Raw genomic sequence first — 17640 nt, forward strand, 5'->3', positions numbered from 1 at the left:
TCAAATAGCGGAGCTCTTACTATTCAGTAAAATTTTTGTTCCTAAAGTTTCAAGAGCTTAACGATCTCAATCGTTAGGATAAAAATGGCGATGGCTCCTGAGGCTCTGCAGAAGGTAAAAATGAGATATTTGAATACCATGATCATTTGTTTAAAACTCTAGTATATTTTATTTGCTTGATTTACATTTACATTATGTGCATGGATTATTTTATAGAACTAACTGAGTCCAGGTTCTTCAAGAAATCGAGCTGAAAATGATCCAGTCGCAGATGGAACTCTCCGCAATGCGCCAGCAAATTTCTCAGAAGCAGAGAGACATCCGATTAAATGAACTTACAATAAAAGAGTTGAAGGAGATTCCAGAAACCGTCGGGGTCTGGGAAGGTGTCGGTAAAATGTGAGTTGTTGCTCTGCAAGTTAGTTTGTCCTAGCTGAATTGCAAGACTAGCAAAGCAAATAGAATTAGTTGAGTAAATGATGATAAGATACTAATAATGATCAGGTTTATGAATGTCCCATTAGCACAGCATCTCTCGGAGCTAGAAAAAGAGAAGAAGGGAAATGAAGATCAGTTGACGGCGATGAACAAGAAATTGCATTATCTGGAAACCACGTATAAGAACTCGAAGCAGAACATCGATGATATCTTAGGATCAAGTCAACGATGAGAGACACAAACTATACATAGGACCACATTTGTATATTCAATAACCTTGGCTACAAAAGTTTTCTACCTTTAAGCAATAGTATCTTATAAATATACTCTGACGTTGTTATATAATCATTGTTATCACGTGGTTACGCGACCCATTAAATCCACGCGTTCAAGATCGAGTATGAGGATGTAATAACCAAATCCGAACAGTTTCGTCAGAAATGTCTGATTTGCACGGTAAGTAAAGCCTTTATATCGTCCGTAAGAATAAAACATTAATTTGATTTGAAGATTCGAATACAATCCGTATACTTGTTTCGTCCGACAATCATGTTGGATATAACGAGCGAGATCCGATCCGCGGAGATGATTCTTGGATCACTTTTGACGAGATCATGACAACAGCAAAAGACCGAGAGGTAATGGCTGTTTTTCAGCTTCTATTTAGTGTAATGGCTAATGATGTGGAAGGTTGATATGGTTATTCTTGCGGGAGATTTGTTTCACGAGAACAAGCCATCCAAGAAGTCTATGTACCAAGTGATAAAATCGTTGAGGAATAATTGCTTTGGAGAAAAGCCGTGTGAATTGGAGCTACTGAGTGATCCCAGCGTGGCATTAACGGATCCGTAAGTCTGTTGGGTTTGCTTAAACATGTTACGCTTACATTTAAGGTAGAACCGAGTGTTTGAATTACGAGGATGCGAATATCAATGTTGCGATTCCTGTTATAGCGATCAGTGGAAACCATGACGATGCAGGTGGAGTAGGTATTTGAACAGTATTGATTTGACAAATCTAACTCCGCTAGGCGGGAAGTCTTTCTGCAGCGGATATACTTTCCGCGTCCGGTCTAGTAAATCATATTGGCAAAGTGAAGGAAAACGACAACATCAGCCTTGCGCCGCTACTTTTTCGCAAAGGGAGTACAAGATTAGCTTTGTACGGAATGGAGAATGTTCGCGATGAGCGGCTGTTCCGCACTTTTCGAGACCAAAAGGTAAAGTTTTTACGGCCCGAGAGTGCAGGAAGTCGCAATGAATATTTTAACTTGATGATGGTCCATCAGAATCAGTAAGTTTAATATTTAATTTGGCACTACATGTTTCAGGCCTCTTACTGTTCAGCCACTGATATGCTGTAGTCATGCCCATACAGAGACCAATTATTTACCTGAACATTATCTACCGAGCTTTCTGGACTTGGTTATCTGGGGCCATGAACATGAATGTCTGATTGATCCGCGTATAAATGTGGAGACCGGGTTCCGCGTGATCCAACCAGGAAGCTCTGTCGCGACAAGTTTATGTGAAGGCGAAGCAGTGGAGAAGTACATTGGTATTCTATCAATCTCGAACACGAGTTTTGAACTAGAGAAGATCCGATTAAAAACTATTAGGCCATTTGTAATGAAAGAAATTGTGCTAGCTCACGACTGTCCTTTTCCGGCAGAAGTCAAGTTCCGCAATGATGTTCTTTGCTGGCTGATCGAGCAAGTCGATATTTTGATTCAAGACGCGCACAACCAATGGCGGGTTGCAAATTCTTCTGAGGAAGATGGTGTATTTCACGGACACAATAAGGACCCTCCTGCGCCACTGGTCAGGCTACGTGTAGAATACTCGGGCGGATATGAAGTTGAAAATCCAAGAAGATTTTCAAATAGGTTTATTGGCCGTGTCGCGAACGTGAACGATGTCGTGCAGTTCTATCGGAAAAAGTCGACCTCGACATCTAGTAAGTATAATCAATATGTGTTGTGACCTAGAGGTTTATATACTTACTGGTGGATCAGAAAGAACAAATTTAGCGGGTCAGGCGATTGAAGTCGTTGACGCTGTCGAACTTAGCGATGTAAAGGTACAGACGATTGTGAAGGAGTATTTGAGCAGTTTTGTCTTAGAGGTGTTACCGTCGGATGGGCTCGACGAGTCAATTAGTCAGTTCGTTGACAAAAGTGATAAGCAGGCAATCAAGGCGTTTGTCGATGACACGATTGAATCGCAGGTTAAGCGGCTACTGACATTAGGTGATGTAAATGAGGAAGATATTAATCATGCCATAACACGCAAATCAGCTCTGCCTTCGAGTCACGCAGTGTCAGGGGAAAAGAGGAGGAGCGAAGGTTTCGGAGTGGACGCGGATGAGCCAGTGGCCGGAAATCCGAGAAAAATTCAATTGAATGCTGCGAGTTTGGGTCGTCTAAATAAATCCGCAGTCGACACATCTGATCCTGAGACGAACATTTCCACCAGAGTATCCAGGAGACATAGATCAGCCAATGCTACCACGATGAGGGGGCTTGGAAGGAGACAAAAGAATGGCAAAGCTTTATTCATACAATCGAGCAGTGAAGAAGATCAAGGAGAAATCATATCCAAGCCGGCGGTGTCGGCTCACCAAAACACATCTACAGCAACGACCAAACGGAGCAAAAGCGGGCGACCGCAGCGAGCACGGCATAAGCCGATTGCGGACTCCGATAGCGACGATGAGATTGTAGAAGATTCTCAGAGTGAAGTATCCGACGACACATTACCTGGACAGCCTCTTTCTCCAGCTTCTCGGCATTGTAGCACAGTTGCTCTTCCAGTGATCACATCAGCAAAGATTTCTCGGAAGCGCAATTTCTCAAAGCTCCCGACCAGCAAAATTTCGAAACCGCAAGGTCCACTCAATTTACTAATGCGTTCGCAAAATCGGCATACGACAGCACCGTTGGTGAGTGATATTTGATTGCGCAGATACATTGACTAATTACGATAGGAAATTGTTAGTGATTCGGATGATGGGTTCGATTAGTCGAATTATATGTGATTATATTATGTTATTATTATTATTATTAACAGTATTATCTATATAAGAGCTTCATTATGTCTTTTTGTCCCTTACAATATCCAAACCCAACAACCAGTCAAAAATCAAAAAACTTCCAAATCAAACGCTTGAAACACCAAAAATAAAATAGATTAACTCCGCGATCGCTACATTGCCATATACGAACAGCCTTCCTACTAACTAAACGTGATCTGCAAATGCACATACAAAATATGATTAAAAATTACTGGTTTGCTCTCGTAGCCAAAAGTAAAGCCTCTTGGTTCAAGTTCCAATCTTTTGATTTCGCCCATTTGTTAACTTTTTCTAATCCTTCGCCAACAACTCTTGAGATATTTTTCGAATCGATATCGCCCAAATCTGTCGCATTGGTCTCGAAACTGAAAGTAGAAGACGACTTTGGATCTGTTCCTGTCGCAGTACTGGGTGTGACAGCAGCGTTGCCAATAGTGGTTGAGTCAGTGAATAATAAATTATCGAAATTGTTGAATGTCTCTAGCGCGTTCGACTCAAACGTACTATTTGAGTCAAGAATCCCCGAGCTGCCGAATATCTCATCGAAATCACCCGAGAAATCTAAGCTTTTGAAGTGCGACACCACAGGCGCAGCTAGTCCATTGGCTTCGTCGGCAGATGGCATTACCACCTCATCACTATCAAAAGAGCTATTCAGAAATTGAGATTTTGATTTGGAGGAGGAATTCAGCGGCGGAGGAGGAGGTAACAGCATTGAAGATAGTTGACTTAAACGGGTCGAATTGACTCTCGCAGTATTATTGCCAGATGCTGTTGGACTAGGATTCACAGAGACAAAACCAGTATTCAACACCGATTTCTGCACAATAGGCGACGATGGACTGTTCTTGCCCCCAAGTGTTCCAGGACTCTTAAGAACCACTTCATTGTCTTCATCGACAGAAATCGAGGGTTTGCGAGGTTTCAGAGGTTTCAAAGGGTCACAGGTCGGGGTTAATGAAGGCATCGAGGTCGGCGTCGATTCCATACCAACCAGTTTTGTGCTACTTTGAGACGGAGAGACAGATGGTGCACCGGTAGGAGATGAATACTGAGGCGATGGGAGCGCCATTTTGTTCGACTCTGTAACGGAGTCAATATATCTCTAATTAATTAAGCAAAAAACTTACCAAAACTAGTACCATCTGTTCTCAGCAGATTTGATTTCTCATCTTGCAGAGTTCTAATTTTCAAATCCTTAGACTTCTCTTCTTTAGCTAGTGCTTCACGGATTTCCTTCATTTTCTGCTGCTCCTCGGCCCGCCGAGCAGCTTGTTCCTGTTTTTTCTTTTCTGCACGCTCTTTAGCCAGTCGCTGTCGTTCAAGCTTCTTTTGTTTCTTCTCTTCTTTTTCTATGAGCAATTGTTCCTTTGATCGCTTGATTGGAGATGTCGCCATGGCTGAATTGCTGCCTTTCCGCTTTGGCGTACTCTCGGTTCGAACAAGCTGTGGAGCATTGACTGGCGTAGATACGCGAGAAATAACTGGCTCATTGTACTGGAACGCAGTCGCAGTGGCTACAGCCGGAGGAATGATCACGTTTGAAGTGGGAGGTTGCGACGGCCGAACAATTTCTTGCTCGTCGAGATCAAATACAGACTGTGTTTTCATCAGCGAATGAGATGGCGGCATAGACATTCGTTTAAAAGAGTTATTTTGAAGCTGTTGCTGTAGCATCTCTTGCTGTAAAGGGAAAGGAACGCGCGCTGGAACCGACTGTGGACGGTTCATAAGCTGAGGAGAAATGCCATTCGGAAAATATCTCACTGAGTCTGCAGGAACTGCTGACCCGGAAGGTAGAGACTGATTGCTGGACGGGGGCGTCAGAATAGAGGGGCCATTAATCGAATATGGCGGAAGAGGCTGATGAGAGAATTTCTGCCGCAATGAAGTTGACGTCCCTGGACTATTTTGAGACACACGAGCGCTAGCGTCTTGTTCGAAAGTACCTGCGACACTAAGAATGGGAGAAGGCCACCAAGACTGTTGATTCGGAGACTGGGAACTACTGACAGGAGTGAGAATGTTGCGAGGAGTGTTTATCGCACTCGGGGCTCGAGGTGAGGTCTGGACACTTCCGGCTTGGCTGTGGATCTGAGACATGTCTGGTGGTAGATCTGACCAGTTAGAGTCAAGGGGGGCAAATTCTTGAGATGAATGGGAAGAAATCTTCAACTGCAAAGGTTGTGATTTGCGAGGAGAGGAGCTTGGTTGAACTGGCTGTTGCACTGAAAGCTGCTGAGACTGCTTGAGCTGCTGGAACGTGGATGGAACAAGTGAAAAAGTATTCGAGCTGAGCCCATTATTTCGTGCAGGGTACTGCTGATCCGGAATTGGATCCAACAGTCTTTCTGAAGCTGTTATTGGCTGGATAACGGACGATAGTGAAGAGTTCAGCAAAGACAAAGGCTGCTGCTGCGGGGCATTCGGATGTAACGACTGAGTGTTGCTCTGCCAGGGAATTTGAGAAGACGGGACGAATATGTTTGAACCGGAGTCTATAGTAGAAGAGTTTTGCTGAGATAGTTCAGGTGCAGATGGGAAAACCCTATCGAGAGAAGGTTGAAGCTCTGCAGGAAATATGTCAACCAAGGAAACAGGCGGGTCATCGAAATTCAAAATTTGACTGTCGAAAAATGAAAGGTCGGCCTCAGAAAGAAGAGAAGGTGTGACATCCGAAGAAAGAAAATTATTGTCAGTAAAAGATGGTTTGTAAAGATCCCGAGTATTGCTTAGGGGTGGCGCGGCCGTCGATGGAAATTGTTGCTGGGGATATTGTTGGAACTGCTGTTGTTGTAGTTTCTGTGTCTGGGATTGCTGGAACTGCTGCTGCTGTAAATGTTGCATTTGATGTTGTTGATGTTGTTGATGTTGATGTTGTTGTTGCTGCACTTGTTGTAGTTGTTGTAGTTGTTGTTGTTGTTGTTGTAATTGTTGTAGTTGTTGCAGCTGTTGTTGTTGTTGTTGTTGTTGTTGTCGCTGCTGCTGTCGCTGGTTGAGTCGAAAGCGCTGAACAAGAGCCTTCGCCTGCTGAGGTTGTAACTGCATGGCAGCGGCGGGAGAAATGCCCATGCTCTGGAAAATAGCAGGTAAACTGTTCTGTGGAATCTGAGGTTTACTCGGGAAGTGCTCAGTAAGAGCAAAAGGCATCTGGAGCTGACTGTGATTCCGGTGGAGAGTGTCGGGCACAAACACCGTCGAGTTCTGGTCGGGAAATGATGGCACGGGATCGGAAGATAGCCCGGCACCGAGCAGAGGACCTGACGTGGCAGCCAGACCAACAGGCGACTGGAGAGTATTACTGGGTTGCAAAATGGCAAACTGCGAAGCTGATGAGACTGTAGAGTTCTGGTTAAAGGCGGTCGATGAAGGACGGATATTGTCGGGAGGCCGTGGAAGGGAGCTCATAGCGGAACAATTCTCGAGCCGGCGGAGAATGGAATTTTTGAGAAGCCGTTAAAGAGCACGATTAAGTGAATGCGACAACAGCAGAAGCAATATACAAATCTAGTGACGATCAGAGACCCAGAGAATCGGCCTAGAATCCACGAGAATTTGACGAAAATCGACTGAATCTCAGAGAAGGCAAACAAATCTCGGGCTCGAGACTCGACTGAAAAGACAAATCCGCACGGATACTGGGCTAGGGTTATGGCGATGGGCGGGATGAGGTGGGTTGGATGGGGCCGAAAAGGGAAAGCAGAAACAAAGCAAAAGAATGCCGGCTGTGACTACGAGTAGAAAAGTAATTGGACAGCTGGAAATTAATAAAAACCAGAAATGATTTGAATAGCGTTACCGAATACTGGCAGTGAGGGTTGAAAGAGCAAATATCTCTGTTCGCTCGAGTTCGGTAAGTAGCTGATTACGTAACCGGCTACAGTTCGTGTGCCTGAGGTCTCGTTGCGGTATGCTCGTCGCCTTGGCCTGGGCGAACTAGCCCGTGAATTTTGTTTTTTGTCTTTCTTACAGACGACGGGGAAGTCGCCTTATCTCTTTCTGCCAATTCGGCAGACATTGTGAGTCTTCAATTGGCCGGCCAACTAAAAGACTGCTCAACGGAGGGTTCCGCGTTCTAATCGACCTAGAGCAGCGGCGTTCGCTTCTCGACTACTCTCCAACGTTCTGTAAACCACACACTGCTCACTTCGCTTGCTACTCTGGTTCCCGTCGCCGTCCTCGGGTCATCCGCCTTCTCATTAGTTCGTTTCTCTAGCTCTTTTCCGTGCCATCACCCTTTTGCCTTCACTCCCGCAATCGCCGGTGCCCCGCAAGCCCTCAAGCCGCTGCGGCGCAGCATCTGCCACAATCACGTGTACAGCCGCATTCATCACGTGAATGCCTAATCTCATCATCAGTCTGGACGTCTGTTGACATGGTCGACAGCTCGCTTGATGGGAGATTAGTTCGAGAGTGATTATGTAAGCAGATCTGATAAGGATGGCTGCAATAGTTGGTCAATTTCATTATCTTGTTATTAAGATCTATCAAAAGTTCATTTGCTAGTCATTTTCAGCTCTGTCGACCTGCATGCTCATTTGCTACACTAATTGGATACCGCCAATACTTAGCTGGCCGCGATCCTGAGCATTTGACTCAATATCGAGTTCGTGACCTTGACAATGTTTGAAACCACTAAACAAATCTAGTTCTAGTCCAATGTCACTCGCTATTTGATCTATGTACAATTATGACCATCCGCATCTCGCCCACTATACCAACCATCCCCAGCCAACTCCTTCTCGATGGCTCGCCAATAGGCGAGCTTGCTCTCAGCATTTTTCATGTCAAAATCGGCCAGCCGACACCGAATAATCATCACTCGTTTCACGCCATTTGCATCGATCACGACTGCGCGGCCTTCTCCTGGTTTATCTTCCACATAATCTCCGTTTGCATGCACATGTTTCTCTGCGGTCTCTGCTGCCTGGTCACTTTTTACACCGTACCTGTCCTCCCAGGCAAAACTAATGAAGGCCGTGCAATCTCGCACAGTCATGGCCACAGAATAGCACGACAAAATATATTCCCAGTCAAACTCTCCATCTCTATACCCGCCCAAAATGCCACGGCAATCATTCGAATTTTGAACTTGTGCAAGCGTGTTGAACACTTCGGTGCCATATACAAACTTTGCCAGCGCTTCTCGGATCGTTCCCTTGTCCATCGAGATTTCCACATGCAGAGCTTTCATGTCGACATCAACTTTTTCTGGAACCAATATCGCGACCGATCTCTTGATTCTCTCAAGATCGCTGCTAACTAAGTCCAAAGGGCAAAACTCGAAACCATTGCGATCTAGACCTCGTTGGTGGGCTCGCAACCGTCGCAGAGCACATGTCCTACAGGATATCCAACCGCTCGTTGCATCTTTCGACTGACTCAACCATTTCGGTTTGAATTCTATGACAGCTTTCTCGTATATATCTCCATTCTGAAATTCTTGATGTAAATACGAAAAACTAGAACTGCTGCCTTTCACAGCAGTTTTCAAAAAGGATTGTTTGTCGACAACTTGATTGTAATTATGCATAATCTCGGCTTCAACGCGCAAATCCTCAACGAGTAATCCATCACTTTGATCCACGCTCAAGATCTCGCCCATCCGTTTTCGAACTCGCGTTTGGTCTCGGTCCATTTTCAGAAGCTCAAGGTTCAAATCTAGGAGAACATCTCTTTCGATCGCGATCTTGCGCGTCAACGCTACGAGGTCTCTCTGTTTGTTAAACTGGGGCAGTATTCGCATATTGAGAAAGTCGAATATTGCTACCGTGGTAGCTTGTCCATCCACTTCCTTCCGTAGTCGCAGAAGAAAGCCCTTCTAAAATATATTAGTACTGGCAGCCATCATAAAGATTTCGTTCACTTCCATGCTGTCCATTGCTAAAACTGTATAAGACGTTGGCTGCACCTTCGGCTATGTATTTCAATTCAGAAGCACTAGCTATTGGTGCTGATACAAAGTTTGACCGGTCCATGGCGCATATTCTGACCTGGCTTTGGGATTTGGATTCAGATTCAGATTGGAGTCCGGTTGGGGTTGGGAGATATTGTACTTCGCTAGGGCCGTTCAAGCCAGGAACTGATGTTCAGTATATGTTTAAAAACTTTTAACACTTAATGATAAATCACTTTCTAATTCTATGAACAAACTACCCGAAACCAAGTGGACCATAATACAATTAAATACCATTCAGAGTAATTGAAGACGCTCGCTCGAACTGAATGAACACGTCGGTCAGATTTTTGATCGAGTTGCGTATCCGCTCGTCGACTTTTTGTCGGACCGTTGCCATATCAGCTTCGTTTGCAATTCTGATGTGGATTGCACCTCGAATAGACGAAGAGTTGCCTCCTTCTCCCGCAGGCCAGAACCGAGGACTCGAATATTCGAGCACCCCCGGAACTGTTAACACATCGCTTAGAGCGTTCCGCAAACTGTACTCCTGCTCTGCGGTCAAGGATAATAGTAATGAATTAGCGGAAGACTTCACCAATGGAACCGCAGAAGAAAAAATTAGTACTGCTATAAACAACGAGGCTAGCGGGTCAAAGCCCGACCAACCGAAACGAGAGGTTAATAAAGTCGAGACAATTACTCCAACAGATCCTAACGTATCTGCAAGAATATGTAGAAATAATCCATGCATATTTTCATTGTGCTGATGGCCTTTTTCTTCGTGCGATTCGTGACATTCCTCTTTGACCCATTCCAGATCATTGTTCATCGCAGGCGAAGAAGGGGGTGAAACATTCGGATCGGAAAGATCAAGTTTATCATATACCTTCGGCTTGTGTTCGTGATCATGCTTATGTTCATCTGAGTGCGAGTGCGAGTGCGAATGTCCATGTGAATGCCCTGTTCATATTTTAGTTGCCAATTTCCCATACAAATCCCATCCAAAAACATGACCGACTCACCATGTCCAGCATGACCATGATTGAATGCCATTATTCCAACCAAATTCACAACTAAGCCAAGAAAACTAACCACCAGCAACTCTGTCACTCTCTCAATTTCCACAGGACGCCAGATTCGTTCGAACGCCTCAGAAACGATGCCAAAAGAAATACCAATCAACAGTATACCATTCACAAATCCGGACAACGATTCAACTTTATCTAATCCGTACGGAAATGAAGCAGAAGGGGGCCATTTTGACATCACGCTTGCCAAAAGACCTACGAGTAGAGCCAGACAGTCCAACAACATGTGAATACTATCGGACAATAATCCTAAAGAATGCGAGAGAATAGAATATAGAAACTGCACAAGCATAAAGACAAAGTTCAACATAAGATACAAAAAGATACTTCGAGTATCTGAATGGGCCAGCAATGTCTGTACAAATAGCATAGGCTGCCGGATCATTGATAGCGAAAGTTCGATATTGGAATCTGTTTGTGCCGATGGCATAGAAATTACACTTGGAGTAGTGTGTGTCCTTTGAAGTCGAAATTGAGGCGGTGGTGGAGGCATCAGAATCTTATCCATGTCGACTTGGCTCGTTGATTTCACAGATTCTCGTCCTCGACTATGTCCATGTCCATGCGAGTGTGAATGAGCGGATCCATTGCTACGGCCAGAACCCTGCTCCTGAATACTAGGCACAATACTTAGATCTGTCGTAGAATCATGTGAATGAAAATGAGAATCGGCCATAATAACGAAAGCGATTGATCAACAGTACTGACGGATTGATCTCTCTAACTGACAAGGTAGAATCGAACACAAATCCACAAAAGTCAGGCGCAGTTGAGCCGATAATTTCACCACCTGAATCTGCGTCTGATCTCCTTTAACAACTTTGGCAGATTAAATTATATTCAAAACAACAAAAGAAAACTAAGCTGGCTGGCTTATCTTAATTTTTTCGGCCAATGTATCGGAATTGGTTACGAAGGAAAACCACAATCACCGAATTACGGTTTTCGTTTCTTTCCATTTCTAGATATTAGCCTTCTAAATAGGGCATTTCCGGATATGGAACTCCTTACCTCATCCTTGCAACACAAATCCCTTTATCCCAGTACTATCTGAAATCCAAAATATGGGAAAGGTTTGGCCTGCGCAAACTAGGCTCTCAAGTAACAGCGAAGTGAAGTCAATGAAAATATTCCCTGAAATCGGACAAAATACAGTGATCTGATACTCAATTGGGCCGGAAAAAAGATAAATTTTGTAAATCCACTGAAAAATGCCGACAGCTAAGGTCATAGCAGTATGTTTAGTGGTGTACTTCTTGATTCCCATCGCCCTCTACTTCTTAATCCCCAAAGATCCTGTACTTGGAACTAGAAAGCGGGCGATCGTGCTGGTGCTAGGCGATATAGGCCGATCTCCGCGGATGCAATATCATGTGTTGAGTCTAGTTGAAACCGGATTCGAAGTACATTTTTGCGGCTACACAGGTTAGTACAGATTTAGACTTTTTTGCTTAGGCATTTTCATAGGATTTTTCCCTGCTAACTTGATTTGAAATCTAGAATCACCTCCCTTACAGGCCATTACTGATAGCCCAAATGTTGTGATTCATTCAATCAAACCCGCTGAAGATCTTGGTTATCTTGACAAATTGCCATTTGTGTTTCGGGCCGTTGTCAAAGTCATTTTCTTGACCCACCAGCTATACTATTTGCTGAAAAGCTTAAAGGGATCAGAATATTTGCTTGTTCAGGTAATTTTATTTGATCTTAACTTTATTTTATTCCTAACTTTTTAGAATCCACCCTCACTACCTACTCTATTTATTTCTTATGTCTTCATTACATTCACCTCGCGTCGAACGCGACTGATTATCGATTGGCATAATTTCGGGTACACGGTTCTGGCTCTCAAACTAAAATCGGACAAACACTTATTTGTACGGTTAAGTAAATGGTATGAAAAGAGATTTGGACGACTTTCGTTTGCGAATTTTTGCGTAACGAAGGCCATGGCTGAGGTTTTAGTGCGAGAATTTGGACTGAAGTAGGTTTTGACATGTTCTGTATTGCGATTTGAGCTAATTGATTTCTAGTTCTTTTCGTATAATTCCGCTGCCTGATCGACCTGCTCGGCAATTTCAGAGATTAACACCCGAGAGAAGGATCAAAATCCTCGAATCAAGTTCAGTGTTTCATGGTTTTAATCCTGCAACAGACAAATTGTTAATTTCGTCAACGTCATATACACCTGATGAAGATCTTACTGTATTGCTGGACGCGTTATCCCTATACGATGTCAAAACAACGACAGAAATTCCACTACCTTCGATATATCTTGTCGTCACAGGGACAGGACCACTGAAAGATCAATTTCTTAAGGACATTCAAACACGTGCCTACAATAAGGTAACGATTCGAACTGTATGGCTGAGTCCGGAAGAGTATCCATTGGTGATCGGCGCTGCAGATATAGGAGTGTCAATGCATTTATCTACTTCAGGATGGGATTTACCAATGAAAGTTGTCGATATGTTTGGATGCGGCGTCCCCGTTTTGGCAAGAAACTTTCCTGCGTAAGGCTTCGTCTTTAAATTTTGAGAGAGAAATCTAAACACTAACTTATAACAGTCTATCTGAACTTGTAGTCAATGAACGAAACGGATTCGCCTTTGATACTTCTGAAGAACTAGCATATCTTTTAACTGTAAGTAGTACATCCTATGTTGATGTATCTAGATCATACTCTAATACTGTAGGATGTATTTACAAACCCCGACATAATGCTCAAAATTCGGAAAGGAGCACAACTTGAATCTGGGAACCGTTGGAACGAGACTTGGCGAATCACTGCAGGACCCGTTTTCCACATTCCTAATCGCGAAGATTTGGCAGAAGAATATAGTAGTAGTAGCAGTGAAGATTAGTTAATTATAGATTTTCTGGATAAGTCCAAAGTTTTGACATGAAATCGATACCCCTCTTGATGTATATATCTAATGCATAAGGATCAGTTAGAGAATTGGGCTGTTGAGGACTCAGGTCGTGGTGGTATCTGATAAAGTTATGACTGCACGGCCGGAATTTGAACCATATATAAGGAGCCAGAGCATCAAGCAATTTATTATCTTTGATCGCGACACAGCGGAGTACCAGCCTTGTCGCGCATTGTGCGTTGAATAGCTGAGATCCACATCCGATAACGTTGGTATCTAAATATTTCTGTGCTAGTTTGATCAACACATCGGCTTGAGAAATATCAGGATGTAGTTTATCATCACTGGGTTGATAATACAATACTTTACAGTCGATCACTTTAGAATGAATGATTCGGAGCGCAGTTAAGTCTACGCTCAAGCCGTGGCCGAGGATGAGAGTCTCTGAATCGAGATATTTCTGAAACATAATCTCGCGAACTTGATCGATAGATAATTTAGGGCTTAGGTTCTCCTCATAGACCCTTTTAGTTATTGCCGAGTGAGAGAGCGTTAATGGCTGGCCCAATACTTGTATTTTTTGATCAAACATCAGTTCCATTTGCGGAACATTAAGAATCATCACTCTGTCGGCTTCCAGCCCCAAAGTTGTATGAATAACATTAACTTTCAAAGATATTGCGTTATGTCGGCTTAAAGATGCTTGAAAGTTTCGTTCTGGACTTTTCTTGAACTGTAGAATCATTGCCAACTCGCCTGGGTCGATAGTTTCGAATACATGGCATCCATTGGCCGATTTTTCGCAGCAATTACCTGTGCTTTCCTCTGCGTTGCAAATAAATTCTCGCCGGCAATAAACGCAAACGGCTTTGCTCTTTTTGAGCCTGTGTATTTTTTCTCTTTCACCTTCACATTTAGGAATTTTGGTCACATATTTCAGTCGTTCTAATGTGGCTTCACGTAAACTTAATGATTGCAGTGTGATTTGAAACCTACGTTGGATACTGGACGGAATCGTCATGTCTGGTTTTGTAGCTTCCATTATCATCTTCTAGGTCAGTTGTGCCCGATTTTCGTATGTATAATTTGAATAAACGCAAGAACAGTTTAGTTGTGATTTCTAGAAATGGCCGTCATAGTGTTTACTTATTACTATATTAGGAAACTTAGGTAAACTATTGTACCGAACATTTTCTGAGAGTTTTTTCTGAGCGCTCTTTTGTTCCCAAGAAAATATTTTAACGAGGTAGGATCTATTGCTGAGATTTTTAAATTCTTTTTTTAATTTCAAGTTCATTTTGAAGACAACTTGATCGGTTCACTTACACACTTCTGTGACTCACTTTGGATCTACAGATTCGCCCAAATACTCTAAAATCACGTATAGGAAACATCGGTTGCCCAGCAATAAACTTGTGAAGGAAATTGCTAATTTGTTGTCTTATACATGATTCATGTTTTTACCGACCTATAGTTCATTGCACAAAAAGAGTGCATTCGTATTATGAAAGTCACTAAAGGAGTAACAAAACATTCGCTCATAAAATAGTCATAGCAAACTTAACAGAAAAATGCATGCAAAAATATGTCATAATCTGTTCACAAAACTTCATACCAGTTTTAATTTCAGCTTAAAAACAATGAACACGTTAAACCCAATGCAAAGAACAACCAAGATGAACATGATCAGTAGCACTTCCAAAAACTGCCGATTCATTTGTTTCCGTTGATATTCGTAGTCAGAATTAAGAGAGCCCCATAACGCCTCATACTGTATGCGCTGCTCTGCGTAACTTTCCTTCTAAACATATGCGTTAATATAACGTGACTAAAAATCTACTGAACATTCACTCACCAACAACGTGATTTGGGCAGCAACAGTATGATTCAAGCTATCCAGAATCTCTGTAAGTTTCAAGCTTTGTCGCTTTTCATTTTTTGTAAATAGATCACGAAACATTCGACTCTGCTCTTCTATATATTGTAATGACAAAGTAGCGTTGGCCTCGAGTAAAGTCAACCGCTTCATGATTGTTTTGTACACGGACTCCTGCGTCGTAGGATTTGAGGTTATCGCAGACTGAGTGTGCGAAGATTGATGATGTAAAGAAGGCGAATTTGAAGTATTACGTCCATGATTTTCGGTCTGACGAACACTCGGAGTTGACGGAACGGCCTCACCCGAATGGTCCGTAACAAACTTTGACGTGATCGGCTCCTCGGCAGCGAGAGAGTGCTCTGCGGGCCCAAGAGTAGAATTAACTCTCTGAAAATTTTCAAACTGCTGTGCCGCGTATTTGTCGTATTCGGTCGAGTTCCTGGAAATCCTGTCAAACATAGGATCGGAAACTTGCAAAAAGTTATATCGAACATAGTATAGATCTAATGATGGACACATGCAAATTCCTCCATCGATATTGTCGCTCTTGTCCATCTTTGTAATTTCTGGTATAACAGAGGAGCTTACAGATTCAAGTTTTGCGGTATCAGGCTTGGAGACAACCAGAGATTGAGCTTCTTTATGCAGAGTGCTCGACGGTTCCTGATTTTCCTCTTCAATTGCATTGTCCTCTCGTTCAGCATCCTTCGATAAAGACATCTCCTGCTCATACTTGTACTCCTCCATCTCTGTTATACCAAACACTCTGACAACGGAGAGAGGACAGTAGAATTCATGTCCCCAATGACTTAGGAACTCCAGCTTCAAGAAGCGGGCGTATATTATGGGATTATCGACCTCAAATGTCTGGACCTCGCGCACATTACGCGCTTTATAGTTGCCCAATATCTTCCATCCAGATTGCTTCGTAGGATATCGTTCAGACACAGAAACTCTAAAATCTCGAATCATCGATGAGAAAAACTCGTAGTTGGCCAGTGCAATCGTGTGCACCTTGATATCTTGACATAGCTCAATGATGATATACTTTTGACCAACATTGCATGGACTTAGCATGTACGAATCTTTGTTCTCAACTAAGATCGAGCTCGAGCCTCGCATCTCAGGATTCTGCTCAACAATTGTAGCTGCACAATCGAAAGAAGCATAGTTTGTTTTTGACTTCATTCGACTTCCCCTTCTATGATCAAACAAGGGCAGAGAATTTCCTTCTGATTCCCCTGAATTGAGAGGCGTGTCCTCAACAGCTTGCTGCGAAGACGCCGTCAAAAACCCAAAATCCAGTTCAACGTCGTCACCCAAATAATCCATAGACTGATCGGTAGATGGTCGAGAACGTGAAGGTGGATTTCCTTTTAAACCTTCATGATCTCTCTGAAGTCGTCTAATTTCTTCTGAAGATAGACCTGCCTGCTTCAAATGCTGAGATTTCCATTCCTCAAACGACAGAAATCCTGGAGAGTCTAATATAGCTTCAGAGTCATCTTCGCTGGAGATGGAGGAGGTCGGCAGTTCCGGTCCAGGTAATTGCGCGGAAATATTAGAAACATGAGATAATTTTCCATCAGCCTCTACGTTTGATACCCTCACTGGCGGTATTGAAACTGCAGGTCGGATTGTTGAAGTTGTTGAAATTGATAGCGAGGTTGATATCGGAGGTGCGGCGTAGACTGGGCTGCTAGAATTCTCCGGCAAGAGACCAGAGATCGAGTCGAGAAAACCCAACATAGTAGTCGCAGATGTCGAGGGACCATGTTCGGCCGAACTTATCGCGGCTAGATCTGTATTGCTGGTTATGCTTCCAGACCAACTCTTGCAATTTTGGGCGGTTTCAAACAGAGCAACAGGATACGGACAGATCTCGAGCACTGGCTGTGTCTCACAAGTGTGAGCTGGCCAATCCTCACACGCATCAGGAACAGCAGCGAATGAAAAATTTGCTAACAAGCATATCACGGTTGAAAATAAAACTAATTTGGTCATGCGCAACCCGCTCAAGTCTCTGAAATGACCACGAGACATCGGGGACCGATATGCGGTCTGAAGTCCAGCAAAAAGATTCCGTGAGTAGCAGCGGAGCTGGTCCCATTTAGCAGCGAAACGCTTAACGAGTCCTCTCAGCTTGATGTACTACAAAAACACACAAAAAGCCCCGGATATTTCAAAATAAATAAATTTTAGAAATTGAAATTTGATACAACTTCTTGTTCCAACTCACCTACAGCAAATGCAATCAGAGCCTAACCTCATTGTTTACTGCGACGACCAGCACGCAGCCTGTTGGGATATCCGCCGCACGATCTCCCCGAATTGTAAACCCTAACCTTGCGGATATGGCTCTCAATTGCCAGCACTGAGCGCTGAGTCTGG

At 43.4% G+C, this 17640-nt stretch overlaps 8 protein-coding genes across 8 annotated transcripts; 3 read left to right on the forward strand and 5 right to left on the reverse strand.

Moving 5' to 3' along the window:
• Nucleotides 1-84: 84 nt before the first annotated feature.
• Nucleotides 85-670, forward strand: V1516DRAFT_682923 (putative Prefoldin subunit 1; the record flags this gene model as incomplete). Its single annotated transcript, XM_066923478.1, has 3 exons — nt 85-114; nt 233-399; nt 505-670. The coding sequence occupies 3 exons, from the start codon at nt 85-87 to the stop codon at nt 668-670; spliced, it is 363 nt and encodes a 120-aa protein (XP_066779600.1).
• Nucleotides 671-774: 104 nt separating this feature from the next.
• V1516DRAFT_16001 (Metallo-dependent phosphatase-like protein) lies at nt 775-3576 on the forward strand. The gene is made up of 8 exons (XM_066918677.1): nt 775-894; nt 949-1076; nt 1129-1286; nt 1336-1423; nt 1469-1731; nt 1802-2394; nt 2453-3378; nt 3424-3576. Exons 1-8 carry the CDS (start codon nt 879-881, stop codon nt 3457-3459), a joined length of 2208 nt encoding a protein of 735 aa, XP_066779601.1. The 5' UTR covers nt 775-878; the 3' UTR covers nt 3460-3576.
• On the reverse strand, nt 3480-7085 carry V1516DRAFT_688365 (uncharacterized protein). Its single transcript, XM_066923779.1, has 2 exons — nt 4641-7085; nt 3480-4593 (listed from the first exon to the last, which is right to left on the reverse strand). Exons 1-2 carry the CDS (start codon nt 6916-6918, stop codon nt 3719-3721), a joined length of 3153 nt encoding a protein of 1050 aa, XP_066779602.1. The 5' UTR covers nt 6919-7085; the 3' UTR covers nt 3480-3718.
• An 881-nt stretch (nt 7086-7966) lies between these two features.
• V1516DRAFT_17384 (inositol-pentakisphosphate 2-kinase) lies at nt 7967-9757 on the reverse strand. The gene is made up of 2 exons (XM_066918696.1): nt 9390-9757; nt 7967-9331 (listed from the first exon to the last, which is right to left on the reverse strand). The coding sequence occupies exons 1-2, from the start codon at nt 9486-9488 to the stop codon at nt 8189-8191; spliced, it is 1242 nt and encodes a 413-aa protein (XP_066779603.1). The 5' UTR covers nt 9489-9757; the 3' UTR covers nt 7967-8188.
• V1516DRAFT_17128 (cation efflux family-domain-containing protein) lies at nt 9503-11316 on the reverse strand. The gene is made up of 2 exons (XM_066918691.1): nt 10432-11316; nt 9503-10369 (listed from the first exon to the last, which is right to left on the reverse strand). Exons 1-2 carry the CDS (start codon nt 11171-11173, stop codon nt 9693-9695), a joined length of 1419 nt encoding a protein of 472 aa, XP_066779604.1. The 5' UTR covers nt 11174-11316; the 3' UTR covers nt 9503-9692.
• Nucleotides 11317-11570: 254 nt separating this feature from the next.
• Nucleotides 11571-13755, forward strand: V1516DRAFT_17142 (uncharacterized protein). Its single transcript, XM_066918692.1, has 6 exons — nt 11571-11922; nt 11998-12188; nt 12234-12481; nt 12531-13010; nt 13066-13141; nt 13194-13755. Exons 1-6 carry the CDS (start codon nt 11709-11711, stop codon nt 13359-13361), a joined length of 1377 nt encoding a protein of 458 aa, XP_066779605.1. The 5' UTR covers nt 11571-11708; the 3' UTR covers nt 13362-13755.
• On the reverse strand, nt 13366-14412 carry V1516DRAFT_682928 (uncharacterized protein; the record flags this gene model as incomplete). Its single annotated transcript, XM_066923479.1, has 1 exon — nt 13366-14412. The coding sequence occupies one exon, from the start codon at nt 14410-14412 to the stop codon at nt 13366-13368; it is 1047 nt and encodes a 348-aa protein (XP_066779606.1).
• Nucleotides 14413-14698: 286 nt separating this feature from the next.
• V1516DRAFT_17306 (UNC-like C-terminal-domain-containing protein) lies at nt 14699-17636 on the reverse strand. The gene is made up of 2 exons (XM_066918695.1): nt 15226-17636; nt 14699-15168 (listed from the first exon to the last, which is right to left on the reverse strand). Exons 1-2 carry the CDS (start codon nt 17290-17292, stop codon nt 14980-14982), a joined length of 2256 nt encoding a protein of 751 aa, XP_066779607.1. The 5' UTR covers nt 17293-17636; the 3' UTR covers nt 14699-14979.
• Between the last annotated feature and the right edge of the window lie 4 nt (nt 17637-17640).

This window comes from Lipomyces oligophaga (assembly GCF_038497815.1).
Source record: "Lipomyces oligophaga strain CBS 7107 unplaced genomic scaffold V1516scaffold_1, whole genome shotgun sequence".
Lineage (NCBI taxonomy): Eukaryota > Fungi > Ascomycota > Lipomycetes > Lipomycetales > Lipomycetaceae > Lipomyces > [Lipomyces] oligophaga.

Coding starts and splice junctions, on each gene's coding strand:
- V1516DRAFT_16001 (XM_066918677.1), top strand. Junction 1,287..1,335: donor AGCGTGGCATTAACGGATCC/GTAAGTCTGTTG, acceptor CATTTAAGGTAG/AACCGAGTGTTTGAATTACG. Junction 3,379..3,423: donor GGCATACGACAGCACCGTTG/GTGAGTGATATT, acceptor TAATTACGATAG/GAAATTGTTAGTGATTCGGA.
- V1516DRAFT_688365 (XM_066923779.1), bottom strand. CDS start 6,918: ATGAGCTCCCTTCCACGGCCTCCCGACAATATCCGTCCTTCATCGACC. Junction 4,594..4,640: donor AACAGATGGTACTAGTTTTG/GTAAGTTTTTTG, acceptor ACTCCGTTACAG/AGTCGAACAAAATGGCGCTC.
- V1516DRAFT_17384 (XM_066918696.1), bottom strand. CDS start 9,488: ATGGACCGGTCAAACTTTGTATCAGCACCAATAGCTAGTGCTTCTGAA. Junction 9,332..9,389: donor TCTTATACAGTTTTAGCAAT/GGACAGCATGGA, acceptor AATATATTTTAG/AAGGGCTTTCTTCTGCGACT.
- V1516DRAFT_17128 (XM_066918691.1), bottom strand. CDS start 11,173: ATGGCCGATTCTCATTTTCATTCACATGATTCTACGACAGATCTAAGT. Junction 10,370..10,431: donor TCATGGTCATGCTGGACATG/GTGAGTCGGTCA, acceptor AAATATGAACAG/GGCATTCACATGGACATTCG.
- V1516DRAFT_17142 (XM_066918692.1), top strand. CDS start 11,709: ATGCCGACAGCTAAGGTCATAGCAGTATGTTTAGTGGTGTACTTCTTG. Junction 12,482..12,530: donor GTGCGAGAATTTGGACTGAA/GTAGGTTTTGAC, acceptor ATTGATTTCTAG/TTCTTTTCGTATAATTCCGC. Junction 13,011..13,065: donor TTGGCAAGAAACTTTCCTGC/GTAAGGCTTCGT, acceptor AACTTATAACAG/TCTATCTGAACTTGTAGTCA.
- V1516DRAFT_17306 (XM_066918695.1), bottom strand. CDS start 17,292: ATGTCTCGTGGTCATTTCAGAGACTTGAGCGGGTTGCGCATGACCAAA. Junction 15,169..15,225: donor CTGCCCAAATCACGTTGTTG/GTGAGTGAATGT, acceptor TATGTTTAGAAG/GAAAGTTACGCAGAGCAGCG.